We start from the raw sequence: 17,289 nt of genomic DNA, 5'->3' as shown, positions 1-17,289 counted from the left end.
AAACAAGAACACACCCAGCATGCACACCCCTGAAAACGGAGTATGGCTGCCTACATGGCGGGGTAAAAACGGTCATACACGTAAAAGCCCACTCGTGTGCATACGAGTGAACGTGGGAGTTGCAGCCCACGAACGCAGAAGAAGAAGAAGAAGAAGAGCCAGCAAGACCCACAGACCTTGGGTTGGGTTTTTTTTTTAAATTTTTTTTTTTAACATTTTCTTTCGATAAACATCATCTTTTATTCACCAAAGTATGATTTCAAACTTCTCCGTCCATATTTAAGTGAGTTTTTTGTTGTTGTTGTTGTTGTTAAAAATTAAAAGAAAGACAATTGAAAGCAAAAGAACATGAAAAAAAAGAAAAACAAGAGAAAGTAGTGAAAAATGATCGTAGACAGTGAGAATGAGGGAGGGAGGGGAGAGAGAGATCAATCAATCAGAATTTTATTCAGTAAGGCCAAAGCCCCATTTGGAGGGGTGGTGAACTATAATAAGTACACCATATTTTGCAACAAAACGAAATTGCAAAATATAAATATATGCAAATCTTATCTCCCATATGCACACACACTCGAGTTACGAGGAGATTTAAAAACAACAACAACAACGACAACAACAAAAAGACAAAGAAAACAACAACCGAGATACACACACACACACACACACACACACTATACATACATACATGCATTTATATCTATGCCCACATACATATAAGTATACACCTAAACTCGCGTACCTGTACACAGGAACCCATATACACTGAAATAATTACAACCATTGGTACACAAATGCATGCACATGCGCACATAAACATACATATATGAGAGAGAGAGAGAGGGGCATCAGAATCTACATGGATGGAAAAAGGAAACGACAGAAAAAGTGCAGTATTTGTCACAGCACGTCAGTATGAATTGCAACACTGGGAATGCATGCAGAAGATCAAATACATATGTGAAAGATCATGTATGCTTTAGTAACCTGACAATTGAGCATATAATTTTTCACTGTAGTTTGATGAAGCCTTTTGTACACGAAAGTGTGTCTTCACAAGTGACTGAGAACGTTGATGTTTTTTACTTTTTGCATTCATTATCAGTTGTTTCGCTTGTCAGTTTAACGACTTCTCTTTTACGAAGTCCTTTAAGTAATTTCCTGTAACTGTATTTGTTTTGTTGTTGTTTTTTTTTCTTCCAAATTTCACCCACATTTTTACCCTCATTTGCCCAGTTTCTCCCAACCCTCCATTCATCCACATCTCCCACCCCTTCTAACCGATAATACTCAGATGTATTCATAAATACTTTAACAAAACGTCTTCAATCACCGATATGTGTGACGGGACATTAAACAAAATTCCTCCTCCTCCTGTAATCCATGTCAGTGTCCAGTGGGTTGTGGAAACAAGAACGTACCCAGCATGCACACACCCCTGAAAACAAGACTGTGATTGTGAACTTGACATGGTAAATGAACAAACCTTACATGCCTGTATGAGTGTGTGTGTGTGTGTGTGCATGACTGAAACTTGATGGATTTTCACCGGAAATGAATGATGTCAGCTGTCAGTCGGCTCTACCCTGGTGGGAAGCCTGTCGTGCAATTTTTTTTTTTTTTTTTTTTTGCTGCCCCATCATCTGCACCGTTTCAGTGTCATTACTCCCACGCCGCTCATTTAGATTCCCCCATACACAGCCACACCCGGGTTCGTCCGTCGCAGTTCCAGCGTCGGCAGTCCACAGGGAACCATCGATGTTAGGTCGCCAGGAGGCCACACACCAGCGGAGACCCTGCACTGCTGCTGAGTCACTTCGGTGGTGTTCAGTGGTGCCTGTTCTGTTTTAACGTACTTAGGACACCACCTGCTAAGCCCCCTACTAACGACAATAATAGCTTAGTCGCGGAGCCAGACTGTCGTGCAAATTAAGCCTGTCGTGCAATTGACTTTATGTTTGTGAAGCGCTCAGAGCATTGTCTGTGATATGAGGATAGGCACGGTGTAAGTATTCACATCATCATTTATCCTTTTCTCTGTGTTTACCTTGTGATCTGTTCATGTCAAACAAGTGCATGAAACATTTGAAAAAAAAACCGAAATGATTGAAAGAATTCAAAGAACCTGGTCCTTTCACCCAGGTGAATGTGTTCAGCCTTTACTCACTGGCCATGGAGAAAGGGGAAGAAGCGTTCTTGCTGGCCCTCCTGAAGCCAGTTCTAGGTAAAGTAAAGTTTTCTGTTCTTTTTTTTTCTTTCTTTTCTGTTGGCCATTTTCTGCTTTTAATTAATTTTTATCAGATATTGACAGTGGTGTGATGTTATAACAAGTAGTAAGCATGATACTAGGCACTGGCATAGAATTGTTGACAAGCAACACAACAGGAAAAGAGCACAAATTATGTGACACATGGACTTCATATGGATGAACACATTCCATCTATGTAGTTTATATGTAGACCATATACGCAGTCATAATATACTTTGTGTATACATGTAGATATAAATGTACATATACATACACATGTTTCTGCATTTCAAGTATGGACATTTTATCATTGAACCTGCAAAAAAGTCAAGTCAAGTTTGTTGTGTATCATGTAATGCTCTTTTATTTGCAGTTCTGACAATTTGTCATTCCTCTTCAGTCTTTTTGAAACACAAAGCACGCAAGCATAAATGCTTGTTTGCCCAGACAGCTGTATGCATGTGCACACGTGCGCATATGCATTTACCCACACAGAGCATGTGCATGTAAGAATTTTTGCACATACGCAAATATTCATATGTATATATACATACACTCTCACGCAAGCATATATACACACATGCACTAGCATTCAACCCCCCCCCCCTCCCCTCCCTTCCCCCACACACACATCCACAGAATATGCTTGCATGGAAATTATGTGGCTTCCATTTGATTTCTGTTTGATATCATTTACACCTAAAAAGAGTTTGCAGGATCCGTATAATTGATATTGTTGTTTTTTTTGGAGGGGTGCCGTTATGATAATGATAATTGGTCATTTATAGAGTTCTTACCCAGTGGCTGATGGAGCTGTTATCATTGTCATCATCATCATCATTGTTATCTTATTTATTTATTTATTTATTTATTATTGTTATTAATTATTATTATTATTATTATTATTATTACTTCTACCTTTTTTTTTTAACATTAAAGTTATTATTTATTTATTTATTTATTTTTTGTAAGCTTGTCTATTATTTATTCACCTTTATTTTTTTTATTATTTTTTTTTTTTTTCCCTCAAGGCCTGACTAAGCGCGTTGGGTTACGCTGCTGGTCAGGCATCTGCTTGGCAGATGTGGTGTAGCGTATATGGATTTGTCCGAACGCAGTGACGCCTCCTTGAGCTGCTGAAACTGAAACTGTTAGAGCTTTACAACGTATAAATCAGTTCATGAAAATATGTACATCAAAAGGTATGTTCTAATGTTTGAAACCCCCCCCAAAAAAACCCAGTATGAATTAAGTTTATGAAGAAAGGGGAGAAAAACATATCAAAAACTCACATCATGCATGGCAGGAATTATTCAAATAAAATGGAAATATTAAGAAGTAACTGGATTCCAAACAAACATAATGCAGAGGAAAAGTTGCACAGTGTTCAGATGTACTTTATATTAGTTTGAATGTGTGTGTGTGTGTGTGTGTGTGTGTGTGTGTGTGTGTGTGAGATACTGCAGAAAAGCTGCAAAAGACCTGTTGCAGAAGACATTTCCAATTTGTGTATGAAAAGGTGCTTTCTGTTTTTTTTGTGAACATTCTTTTCATTTCTAATAAACGTTCTTTCCATTTCTTGTAAGTGTAATGTCAGTTTACTGTAAGACTGGATAATTCAGAATGCCTAGAATATTTTTATCGCACAATTAATGCAGAAACACCAAATCTTGCTATGCAGTTTATAGTTTCCTAATGCATTTTGAATGTTACCCGAGCTTTATTTAATCCACACTTTGAATGTTTTCAGTTTCATTGTTTTTGTTGTCCAACGTTGAGAAAACAACAGCCCAGTCTATTGTTCATGCTTTAAAAATTAAAAAATTTTTTTTTTTATAGTATCAGCATGTGGTAGTAGTTTTCTACAAATTTCTGTGTTTCAGACAGATAGTTATCGTAATATTTAATTCACATGCCGAATAATTTCAGAGTCAATCTCATCACCATGTATGAATATTAATAAATGTCACAGCTTTTTTATGCAGTATGACCATGTGGTATTATTCTGCTATGTGAAGGCCAGCCAAATGAAGGCTCTGCAGGTTTAGAGTGAAAAAAAAAATCCAGAAAAGAAGCCCGCAAGGAAACGTGAAACCCCCCCAAAAAAAACCCAACCCAAATTGAAAACAGTGTAATGTGTCTCATTTATGAGACATAACAATAAGAACAAACTGAAACAAACAACAACAAAATAACAAAATAATCAGCGCAATTTCCAGGACAAAAGTCCTGTGCTTTTACCATCCAGATGTCATGCCTAGCTCACTCAGCACCTGTTATTCCTCTGTGAGTAAAAATTGATGGCCAAGTTTTCAGCTACCATATGTGCCAACTTTTCATTTAGAGTTTGTTGGCAGAAGAAAGGCTTTTGACAGCATTTTAACTGGTTAATTCCCTTCAGAAGGTCAAAGGTTGCTTCAGGAAACTGAAGACCCCACAGGCTCTGAGACCGTGTTTCCTTGGCAGAAAAGGAGAGAAATAGAGGAACAACAGTTCTCTAACTGCCTCAACACATGGGAATGTTCAGAGGAGTTAACTCCTGGCCAGTCCACTTTCATTCAGAAAGTGCCTGTGATTACTTCCCTTCTATTGTATTGTATTGTATAACCTCTATGCATGTGTGGGTGTATGTGTGAATGTGTGTCTTCATGTTTTACATTTATTTGCTTATTTATCATCATTGTTGTCTTATTTATTCATTTATTAATTATTATTATTATTTTATTATTATTATTATTACTACAACTATCTTTTTTTATATTATAATTATTATTTATTTATTTATGTAAGCTTATCTATTATTTATTCACCTTTTTTTTTCTTCTTTTCTCAAGGCCTGACTAAGCGCGTTGGGTTACGCTGCTTGGCAGATGTGGTGTAGCGTATATGGATTTGTCCGAACGCAGTGACGCCTCCTTGAGCTACTGAAACTGAAACTGTAGTGCGCCTTTGGAACTGAACACGCCCCTTGCAAGGGGAGACCAGCATGCCAAAAGCAGACAAGCAGAGAAAGAGGATTCTGCAGGTTGGCAGGATTTGTGATGCTGCGTTTATGATTTTCCAGACAACTCCGAAGATATCAAATTCCGGCTGTCTGTGGCTTTGGCGTGCAATGTCCTTCCGCTGGCCAGGCAGAGTTTGCAGTGCATGCAGCCGGACTGCATCAACGGTCCTAAAGGCCTGGTTAGTATCTGTTTCTTGTGTTGCTGGTAACGTACGTGTTCATTCATGTATGTCTGTGCATGGATTTGTGCAGTATAGGTATGCGCTCAAGCATACACAAATGCTGTATTGTGTGTGCTTGTGTTTTCGTATGTGAAATGTTTTTGTTTGTTTTTTCCCCACACCAATGGGAAAGCCTGTGAATGGTGATGAATCTTGTGTATTGTGTACATCTATCTATCTACCTGTCTAACCTTTCTCTCTCTCTCTCTCTCTCTCTCTCTTGCTTTGTCTCTCCTTTCTTCTTTCTCTTTCGGATCTAAATAACATTCATGCATGTACCTATGTAGTTCATCTTTAACAAAAGAAATTTTTTATTACATAATTTGAAATTTATTCACGTAATGTTTTGCTATTGTTTTGAGTTTTTGTTATATTTTGCTTTTCATGAGGGAATGACAAAAACAAGCCATTTGTGCTTTTTCCTTTTTTGCCTGAATAAAAAAAGGTTTGTTCATTTTCTGTACACACACACACACACACACACACACACACTCACATACATATATATGTGGAATGGTGGCCTAGAGGTAACACGTCTGCCTAGGAAGTAAGAGAATCTGAGTGCACTGGTTCGAATCCCGACACAGTCACCAGTATTTTCTCCCCCTCCACTAGACCTTGAGTAGTGGTCTGGACGCTAGTCATTCGGATGAGACGATAAACAGAGGTCCCATGTGCAGCATGTACTTAGTGCACTAAAAAGAACCCATGGCAACAAAAGGGTTGTTCCTGGCAAAATTCTGTAGAAAAATCCACTTCGAAAGAAAAACAAATAAAAACAAAACTACAGGCAGGAAAAAAAAAGGGGTGGTGCTCTATGTAGTGATGCACTCTCCTTGGGAAGAGCACAGGGAAATCTGTTTGACAAAAAGAGTAATACAAATACAATACAGAGAGAGAGTGTGTGTGTGTGTGTGTGTGTGTGTGTGTGTGAATTCACCAAATGTTTGTGAAGGTAAACAGATTCTGAATGTGTCTTTGAGAAATACTGTAAGCCTGTACACTGATTTGTTCCATTACGTATATGGACAGGAGACAACTCTTTACTAATATTTAATCCGGTGCCGCTTTTTTCTTTGTTCTTTCTTTCAGTGTTACATTTTGTTTCTTTCTCCTTTCCTTGATTTTTCCAGATTGGTACACTTCACCTGCAGTATACTGTAATTTTTGCGCTTATCTTTTGTGAAAATTGAATATACTTTAAGACATTTATAAGAAGAGAAACTGCGCTGCCTTTTTTCTCGTCTGTCTTATTCTTTGCCTTCTGTGTCTCCTATGCTTTATTCATTAAAAGTATGTTCCTATTCCTCATATTTATGTTTCTTTCTTTTTTTTTCTTTCTTGAAAGTATATACCACATCTAAAATAAACAATGTTTTAAATTTATGAGACAACTGAAAAGATTTTTTATGGCTGTGAAAAAAAAGAAGGATTATTAAAGAGAGTATTCAGTGTTAAAAGATAAGCATTTAAAATATGTTCAAAAGGTTTGAAAGCAGGACTTATAGTTTCTTTCACATTGTCTGGACAGTAATAAGTGGTTACTTATGCATGGAATATAGTATTTGGTAAATCTTTCTTTTCTTTGAAAACAATTAAAACAATAGTTGCAGAGTGGATGATGATACAAGCTGCAGATGTGGCTTGGCATTTGATCATAACACCTAAACTTGTTCACACACCCAATTTCGCACATTCTGGTGTGAGCTTATCCTGTTGGATACAATGTCCCAAAATACCTAAATGGAATTCTCCATCCTGACATATTCAGACTGTTATCAGCACATGTAAGTTGAAGTTTACTCCACACGGCCTTTTCTACTGTAACCCTTATTCAGTTATTGCTGTATCTTGAATTAAATCAAAACAAAACAAAAACCTACATGTGTGCTTATGTTTGCATGACTGTGTATGCGTACCTCTTGTTGCGTTCTGTATTTGGTGAAAACATTCATTTATTTACCTTCTTTCTTTCTGCAACTTTCCCTTTACTTTAAGTGATATTAGATAGGTAGCATTATGATGTATCAGATTTAGTTATTTAGTTGAGTTTTCTGTGGTTTCACAGCCATTTCCTGATTACACACATTCAAGAGCTTTTTGCACTATGAATATGTACTTGGATATGAACAACCGGTATGGTAGCTTTGTATTTTTCCTTCGAAGCACAAGTGGTTCCATTGATATTATCCACACATGATAATTTCCAAATAAAGTGAAAAATAGTGATAAGTTCTCAACTTTTTTCCGACCATTATTTCATTGCTTGTTTTTGAAGACTTGGTATTTTTCTCCTTTGAGATTCCATGGTTCCCCTTTCAGCTGTATAACATTTCAAGCTGTATTGTTCATTCTCTGCTGAACAGGGCACAGAGCATCTGGACGATCCGATGATGTTGGCGTTGCTTCAGGACAAAGACTACTTTGTACAGCTGTTTCTGGACAATGGCCTGGATCTCTCAGACTTTGTCACCTGGAAGAGATTGAGAGACCTCTTTGATCTGGTAACTAGACCGGCAAGGCCCAGTTAGGGTTAGCTTGCTTTTCAGTTAATAGGCCGGATACAACAACCATAAGCTGTCAAACATACACATGCACTGCCCCTTCTACCCCCCAGAACCATGAAATATTCAGCTTGAGCAGAGTATGTGGCAAGTTTAGAACAAATCACATGTGTATGATACACACTTTGCCTCTTGTTTATTAATTTTATTCATTTTTGATAGCAAAGGCTCAGTTTGGTCAAGTTAACTTTTTGTTGATTTGATGATAAATGGCAACCAATCCATTTCAGTCCTGCTTTTTTAGCAAATAGGGGGCAAAAGGTCAGTTTCAGCTCTTTTTGTTTCATTACCAGTTTATGAGTTAATTTTTAGGTATTGAATTGTAAGTGTCCTGACACAGGACATGTGAGTGTGTGTGTGTGTTTGTGTGTTTATTGTACTCTTTTTCTGTCACATTGTCATTCATTGTGCTTTCTGTCTTTTGTTGTATTGCAAGATATTACTTTCTTGTCCTGCAAGAGTTTGCTGTGGATAGTTTGTGACGTTTTTCCCCTGTGTGCGTATCGACAGAGTGCAGCGTCGCTCAGCTGTTGACTTGTGAGAAAACAAAAGTATGTTTGTGTAAATGCCCGGTCTCACTTGCTTATGCATGTGTGTGTGTGTGGAAAAGATAGAGAGAGTGGTTTTGTGTTGTGTAGCTGTGATCTCTGCTTTGTTTCAGGACAAAGGAAAATGCCGTGGGGTCTGTGATGATCTTCTGCGTCATATTGCACAGGTTGGTGGCTCGAGTCCAGAAAACTACTGGCCGTGAACAATGAAATCATCTGTTTCCTCTAGCATTTATGTATTTATTTAGTTTTTTTATGTATCTGTACTTAATTAAGACAGGAGGCTGGCATGGCCCATCCGGAGTCTCAAGCTCTAACTCATTCCCACCAAGCCCATCTCAGCCAGTAGCGCTACAGGATGCTCTGGAACGTGATATGAGCCATAGAATGAATAAGAGTGACCAAGGACTTGCAAGAGTGAAAAGTGCTGATTGGCTGAGCAAAAACGAGGCTTTAGGGTATACGTTGGCCAAAATAATTGGCCAGTAATTTGCACATTTAATTCAACAGGAATCACATGTGAGTCACAAGGGCTTTACCTCTCTTGTTTAATGTTTTGGTCTCTCTTGATTTTTCAGGTTCCTAAAGACATGAGCAGTGAGGACCAGGTGAAAAAATTCATTGACCAATTGTTGACAAAACTCCACACATGCCGAAGACTTCAGTTCTGCTCAGGTAAAGAAATAAACTGTGTGAGCTTCTGTTTCTGTTGAGCAATTTCAGCAGTCATTTCCCACTGTTGGCAGTGTTCATACTAAGGCCAGAGCCCTGTTTCTGGAAGACTTTATTTTGTTATATTACAGAATGAGACTTGTGTGTATGAAACAGGAATAATTTAGCTTACTTCCATTTAGTCATGTTTTGATCTGTGAGTGTGCAATCCCTCATTAGTTGAAAACTGGAGGTGGTGAGTGCATAAAGATCTCCATGGGAATGACCATTTCCCACTGGTTCTAACATGGATGTATTTAGAGTATGACTGATTCAGCATTCTGCAGGAAGCCAGTGCAAAGCTTTAAGATGAGGGGTTAATGGTTTGACTTGCAAACTTTTTCCAGGCTGCTAGAAGTCTTTTGTTTCGCATTTTACAAGCTGTTACAAATTAGTGTCCCATTTTTCAGGCTTTTGTACAAGTCTTTTGTGTCTCATTTTGCAGGCTGTTGAAACTCTTTTGTGTCTCATTTTGCAAGCTTTTGTACACATTTTGGGGTCTCATTTTGTGGGCTGTTTCAAGTCTTTTGTGCCTCGTTTTGTAAGCTTTTGTACAAGTTTTTGCATCTCGTTTGTAGGTTGTTTCAAGTCTTTTGTGTCTCATTTTGCAAGCTTTTGTACAAGTCTTTTATTTCATTTTGTGTCTCTTAGTGTCTCATTTTGTAGGCTGTTTCAAGTCGTTTGTGTCCCATTCAAAGACTGTTGTGCTAGTCTTTTGAGTCCCATTTTGAAGGCTGTTGTACAAGTCTTTTTTCTCCCAGTTTCCAGGCTGTTTTACATATCTTTTGTGTCTCATTTTGCAGGCTGTTGTATGAATCTTTTGTCTCCCATTTTTGCAGTCTGTTTTACATATCTTTTGTGTCTCATTTTGCAGGCTGTTGTATGGATCTTTTGTCTTCCATTTTGCAGGCTGTTTTACATATCTTTTGTGTCTCAATTTGCAGGCTGTTTTACATATCTTTTGTGTCTCGATTTGCAGGCTGTGGTATGGATCTTTTGTTTTCCATTTTGCAGGCTGTTTTACATATCTTTTGTGTCTCATTTTGCAGGCTGTTGTATGAATCTTTTCTCTCCCATTTTTGCAGTCTGTTTTACATATCTTTTGTGTCTCATTTTGCAGGCTGTTGTATGAATCTTTTGTCTTCCATTTTGCAGGCTGTTTTACATATCTTTTGTGTCTCATTTTGCAGGCTGTTGTATGGATCTTTTGTCTTCTATTTTGCAGGCTGTTTTACACATCTTGTGTCTCAATTTGCAGGCTGTTTTACATATCTTTTGTGTCTCAATTTGCAGGCTGTTGTATGGATCTTTTGTCTTCCATTTTGCAGGCTGTTTTACATATCTTTTGTGTCTCATTTTGCAGGCTGTTGTATGGATCTTTTGTCTCCCATTTTTGCAGTCTGTTTTACATATCTTTTGTGTCTCATTTTGCAGGCTGTTGTATGAATCTTTTGTCTTCCATTTTGCAGGCTGTTTTACATATCTTTTGTGTCTCATTTTGCAGGCTGTGGTATGGATCTTTTGTCTTCCATTTTGCAGGCTGTTTTACATATCTTTTGTGTCTCATTTTGCAGGCTGTGGTATGGATCTTTTGTCTTCCATTTTGCAGGCTGTTTTACATATCTTTTGTGTGTCAATTTGCAGGCTGTGGTATGGATTTTTTGTCTTCCATTTTGCAGGCTGTTTTACACATCTTGTGTCTCAATTTGCAGGCTGTTTTACATATCTTTTGTGTCTCAATTTGCAGGCTGTTGTATGGATCTTTTGTCTTCCATTTTGCAGGCTGTTTTACATATCTTTTGTGTCTCATTTTGCAGGCTGTTTTACATATCTTTTGTGTCTCATTTTGCAGACTATTTTGCTGCCAAAAGCCACAAGGCAGCTGCCGGACTTTTGTTTCTGTGGGCTGTAGTCTTTCAACGCCAGAAGGTCACGCTTGTGTTATGGAAAGAAGGACAGGACCACACAGGTAGTCCATGTGCACACACACACAGTCTTGCATGGCAAATGTGTGCATGTCTCTGTGTAAGTGAAGTGTTTGTTCTTGTTGAGAGCTTCTGTTGCCACACACTTGGTTGGTTGACTGATAGATTGATTGCTTTTGATTGATTGGTTCAATGGTTGACTAGATGAATGACCGACTGATAAAAAGACCGACAGCAGACTGACTGATTAAATGATTGATGTTTTATTGTGGACAGGTATGACATTTACTAATTATCTGATGTTTTATTGTGGACAGGTATGGCATTGACTAATTATCTGATTGATGTTTTATTGTGGACAGGTGGGGGCATTGACTAATTATCTGATTGATGTTTTGTTGTGGACAGGTGGGGCATTGACTAATTATCTGATTGATGTTTTATTGTGGACAGGTATGGCATTGACTAATTATCTGATTGATGTTTTATGGTGCACAGGTATGGCACTTTGTGCCAGCTACATTTTGGAGCACATGTCCAAGAAAGCTGAGAAGTACTGTGTGACAGGGCTGGAGAGTCTGCACTTCCAGTCTGAGTGAGTGCTTGGTAAAAAGAACAGGAACAGGATTTTGTTTATGATAAAGCTTTCTGCTTTACTCTGTTAGTATTGCCATTTAGACTGACTTTCCCCACATAAATAAAACTGCATAAAAAAAGTTAGAATTTATGAATTCAAAACTTCCAAACTCATCAGTAAAATAACGAGTTAGTTGGGCACAATCTATAAAACTTCCTCCCTTCTTACGCCATCATACAGTGAGATGATGAAAGCATTCATATTTTTGTTCGAAATTTGACACACACTGATGACTTGCAAACGAATCCAGGCACAAAGAGTTTGAAACAGATTAAATTCAGAACGTTATATAGCCACGACAGGGCCCCTTTGTCTAATTCTGTTGTCTGCCTTGTGACTGAGACGAAACTGGGTCACATGCCATAGTTGACATGCACTGTTCACGTGAATCAGTCACTGCAAAATCAACTCCTGCTGGCGAGCACAGCAACACACACTGCATTTATTGGTCACAGTGGAAAGGTCAGTTAAGATATTCTTAGCTCATGACGTCATTATGGAAATTAGGTGCCACTCCAAAAATTCAAAACTATCTAAGGCCCCGATCGGGACCCTTCATCGAGAGTGAGTTGATAATTTAATAATAATAATAATAATAATAATGGTATTTATATAGCGCTGGATCTTGTGCAGAGACAAATCAAAGCGCTTTCGCACCAGTCATTCACACGCATGCATAACTCTAATACTGCAGAAACTAAAGACAAGGAAGGGCAGGCAAGGGAGGCTATTTTGGGAAGAGGTGGGTTTTAAGGCCAGACTTGAAAGAGCTGAGTGTGGAGACTTGACGAAGCGAAAAAGGAAGTTCATTCCAATCGCAAGGTCCAGAAACAGAGAAAGAACGGCGGCCAATAGTCGAGTGTTTGAATCTGGGTATGCGTAAACAGAGTGGATCCGAGGCCGATCGTAGTGAGCGAGATGGAGTGTAGAGGTGAAGGCAGCCGCAGAGATAGGAAGGGGCAGTTTTGTGAATGCATCTATAACATAGAGCGCTGATCTTGTACTTTATTCGGTTCCGAATAGGAACAGACACTGCAGGGAAGAACCCAGCATCTGTTTCTGTCCAGTGGTTTTGATCAGGGTTAGGAGGCAAGCAGGCAGCCAGAGACTGGTCTGACCATTTCAGGATTTTTCTTCAAAATGAAAAAAAGAAATGTAACAGTCCTAGACTCCACCCTTCTCCCTTCCCAATCACACTTTCTCCCATCATAGATTCTTTTCTTTTGTACAGAAGCAAGAATAGACTACAATCTTTCTTTTTACTAAGCGCACTGGGTCAAAAGGAGTATTTGGGAGGATCATGAATAAAAAGTACAAACATAAACTGCAACATTGGGGACGACATATACAAAGAACAAACACACGCTGCAACATACCTGTTTAGGAACCAGACAAAAGAAGAAAAAGGAGTGGATTGCAACAGACACCTGGCAAGCCATTCAAAAAAGGAGAACCACGAAGAAGAACCTGAGGGAGGCCAAGTCAGAGAGAGAACAAACTGCAGGACAAGGAAGATGACCAAACAAGGGGATGGCAAAATCAAACAAACGGACATACACGGACAATCTTGCAAGCCAGGTGGAAGACGCAGCCAACAGAATAAGCAAGGTGCAGAAAATCACCAAGACGGACATACACGGACAATCTTGCAAGCCAGGTGGAAGACGCAGCCAACAGAATAAGCAAGGTGCAGAAAATCACCAAGATGGACATAACACGGACAATCTTGCAAGCCAGGTGGAAGACGCAGCCAACAGAATAAGCAAGGTGCAGAAAATCACCAAGATAGTCTGCGGCAAGCACCATGGAATCCCTGACACACCCACCACACACAAACGAGGATTGCTGTTTTCATCAGAAGCAGAACAAGAAGCTTGATGGGCAGAGCACTTCAGTGAAGTTTTAAACAGACCACCACCAGCAACTGAGGCTAACATACACGTGACAAGATCCAGTGGCCTTGCTAAAACAATCCTCCAAAGAACTGTTGATGGATGGAGTGGAAGACGGAAAGCATGATGAACTGGCATTTCAGAATGGACAGGAATACCACCACTGACAGACCTAGGGTGAAGGGTCTTTGTGTCATGCTAATGACTCTTTACAAGGTTACAGGTGAAGAAGAAGAAGAACAAGAAACTTGATGAAAGAACTGGTTTTAGTTCTGATAATTCTGTTCTAATGGTCTGAGAGAAACATAAAGAAAAAAAAGGCGAAGCTGGATATGATACATTCTGACTTGACTGACTTAGCTATTCTGTGTCGCTGTTTTATGGCTGTTAAAAGAAAAATCTGTTTGGAGCTGTGGTTTCTGCTTTGAAACGGAGTATGAGATTTTGTTACCTCTTCAATAAACAAAAACTCAAGACTTGGTCAGTGCATTGTGTTGATGCAAAGATCAGGTATCTACTCTTTTTTAAAATTATTTTTTAAGTTTTAATTTTATTTTAATTCTATTTTTTAGCAGACATTGCATAGCGCTTATGGATAAGTCCACACACTTTGACACCTTCTTAAAGCAGAAATTGAATAAACAAAAGAAATTATTAATAATAATGATAATAATAATAGTTATTATTGGCATCATTATCATTATTATTTCTAAAAGAGAGACAACTTGAGGAACATTTAAGAAAAATGGAAACCAGTTTGACTTTTGAAAACAGATTAAGACAATTTTGGTCATATTGTAAACCGAACTAAATCATCTGCTCTGACCAGAGTGAATACTTGCAGAACAAGAAGATTCAGATCATTTGTAGAGAGAACAAAGATATGTCTGCTTCTTTTAATGTTTTGTGTCGATTTTCAAAGGCTTTTGATTCTGTGAAATGGTTATCGCTTGGAAATCATCCTTGAACAATTTGATAAAGATGTATGCAAGTGAACATGTACTTTCTGATATAATATCAAAACGATGTATGCAAGTGAACATGTACTTTCTCATATAATATCAAAACAAATGTAATGGTATGTGGTAGATTTCCCCAGAGTTTTCCAAAAAGAAGAGGAGCTCATCTTAGTGCAGACATACTCCATGCAAGTATGAACTAAGAACAGAATTTTTAGCTTGTAAAACGAGGGAAGTCGAAGTGAAATCATGGTCTTTCTTTTGCTCGTTCGTTCAGACTTCTTTTTTGTTTTCTTGCTTCTTTTCTTCCTTCTTTATCTCTTCAGTTGTGTTGTATTCATTACATCTTTAAAAAAAGAGAGAAAAAGAAATGACATGATTATATCTCTTTTCAAAAAAAAAAAAAAATTACTGCATGAAATGTCATCAACTAAAATATTTTTTTCTACTTTTTCAGTTGCGGAATGTTGTGTCCATGATGTTGGTCCCTTCCCCCTTTCTGTTTTTGGTATTTTATCTGTGTCAGATGTAATTATGTACTTCCTTTGCAAACAGGCTGGTGGCCTTGCACTAAAATATTTCTGAGTTCAGAGTTCTGAGTTCTCTTCTTTTTCTCTGTTTTTTTGTTCTTTTCCTTTCTATTTTTCTTTCATTGTTCCATGCTCTTTTTTTTTTTTAATTATTTTTTTAATTTTTTTTTTTTTTTAGGAGAAATCAGTGGATGCCTAAAAGTTCTGCAAATGAGCAGGATAGTTTCAGCGTCCCTGGAAGGTTTTCTTTTTTTTTTTTTTTTTTTTTTTTTTTTTTTTTTTTTTGTTCCTTCCATCATCATTTTTCTCCTTTCTGTTGTCTTTTCTTCTTTTTTTCTCTTGTTTTTTTTCCTCATGTTTTTAATCTGTCTTCTTCCCAATGGCATGTTCAAACACTTACAAAACCATGCAACATATATTACACGTACATGATGGCTTCACACAAAATCATACTCCCTGAAAGAGAAGCATGGTATACATAGACACACACACACCCCCTCTCACTCTCTTTGTGTGTCTCCTTTACTCGCTCAATCCCCTACCTGTCCACAAGCTCTACACCTAAGTACAATAATATGTATGTGCACACTGAATACTACCATGCTCTTCTTTTCTTTCTTTCCTGCCAGACTGTGGGAAGAGAGGGCCAAAGGGGTCATCTCTGAGTGCTACTCAACTGACAAGGAGAAGACATACAGGCTTTTGAAAAAGCCGTTTTCCAACATCGACAGAAAAGAAATGAAGGTGACGGACAGGGGGACGCCCAACGTAATGAACCTGACTGTGGTGTTTAAGAAGGAGGAGTTTGCGTCCCACACTGCTTGCCAGACCCTGGCAGCTGATCTCTGGAAGTCCGGGCTGGGTTCCACCTTTCCCAAGTGGAGGGTAAGCATGGAGGAGGGTGGGGGATGGGGGGGGGGGGGATTTCCTTATCTACTGATTTCAGTGTTTGCATTTTAGTGTTGTTAAGTTGTTGTTGGTTGTTTTTTTTTTTCCCTTTGTTTTACTGTGTTCTGGTATTAAGACAGGGACACACACTTCTTCAGTTAAACAGCCCCTGGATCCATCCGCAAACTTTTCAGTTTTATAAATGCTGATCACTTTAACTGTGATAAAAAGACCATAGCCATGAACAATGTGACCTTAACCCTTTCGCTGCCAGGAAAATAAGATTTAAGTGAAATCTATTTGCCAGGTTTTTTTTCACAAAAAACGGGTATAAATTTTCAAAAAATTCTGTGCTCTTTGTTATTGGAGAAAGACCCATAAAAGTATACATTTTCTGAAAGGGAAATGAATAAAGAATACAAAACACATGATGTTTTCCCATTTTATATATTTTAAGTGACATGCTGTTGCTTTGAAATCAGTGGTTTGTTTTTTGTCACATTTTCAACTTGTTCATTACAAACATTAGTCAGGTAATTTGCACAAAAATATCATTTTCTGGACAAATGGACATCTGCACACACAAAATCATACTAGAACAACCACAATATAAAAAAACTGAAAAAGAAATAGATGCATTGTGACTTCTGCAAGTGATAATATGGATGTGAGGCCACACCCCCTCAGTCTCCACCCCCCTCCTCTTCACCCCTCTCACACGGTCACTTCATCCAGTTCTCATCAGACCGCGTTGGCTTAGTGCCAAGAAAATAGCTCATACGGTGTCCTGCTAAAAATTCAGTGACCTGTCGTCTGCTAGAGTTGAACAGCCGGCATCACTCACTGATAGTCGCATCTTGGCCACTCTCTTGATTGCTCCCTTTATTTTCTATGAAATTGTCCTATAAATGTTCACCACTGTCTTATGCTTCGAATTTATGCTCCAATTCTTTCTGAGCATCAGCTAAAGAAAGTAATCTTGGTTGATTTAGTTCGCCACGATCGCATGTCTTGAGCACGGAGTCAGTCCAACATTTTGTTGAGCGAGCGAGGAGAGGAGCCAGGCAAAGACTGCGGCCAGTAACCCAACCAAAACGTTCAAATAAAGGACTGCCTTATGACGCAGATGGTGTTTCTAGCTATGAATAGAATCTAGAATGATTCC

General features: G+C 38.4%; 1 protein-coding gene across 1 annotated transcript in view; it reads left to right on the top strand.

Moving 5' to 3' along the window:
* The window catches only part of LOC143290199 (transient receptor potential cation channel subfamily M member 2-like), a 66,809-nt gene that overhangs the window by 16,871 nt on the left and 32,649 nt on the right, over positions 1-17,289 (top strand). The window contains exons 7-14 of the mRNA XM_076599519.1: positions 2,140-2,221; positions 5,310-5,428; positions 7,837-7,974; positions 8,696-8,749; positions 9,161-9,257; positions 11,146-11,262; positions 11,717-11,813; positions 15,866-16,121. Coding sequence (XP_076455634.1) covers positions 2,140-2,221; positions 5,310-5,428; positions 7,837-7,974; positions 8,696-8,749; positions 9,161-9,257; positions 11,146-11,262; positions 11,717-11,813; positions 15,866-16,121 — 960 coding nt within the window. The remainder of the gene's footprint in view (positions 1-2,139; positions 2,222-5,309; positions 5,429-7,836; positions 7,975-8,695; positions 8,750-9,160; positions 9,258-11,145; positions 11,263-11,716; positions 11,814-15,865; positions 16,122-17,289) is intronic.

The sequence above is a fragment of the Babylonia areolata genome, chromosome 15 (assembly GCF_041734735.1).
Source record: "Babylonia areolata isolate BAREFJ2019XMU chromosome 15, ASM4173473v1, whole genome shotgun sequence".
NCBI classification, from domain to species: Eukaryota; Metazoa; Mollusca; class Gastropoda; order Neogastropoda; family Buccinidae; genus Babylonia; species Babylonia areolata.
This window is presented reverse-complemented; position numbering and strand designations above follow the sequence as displayed.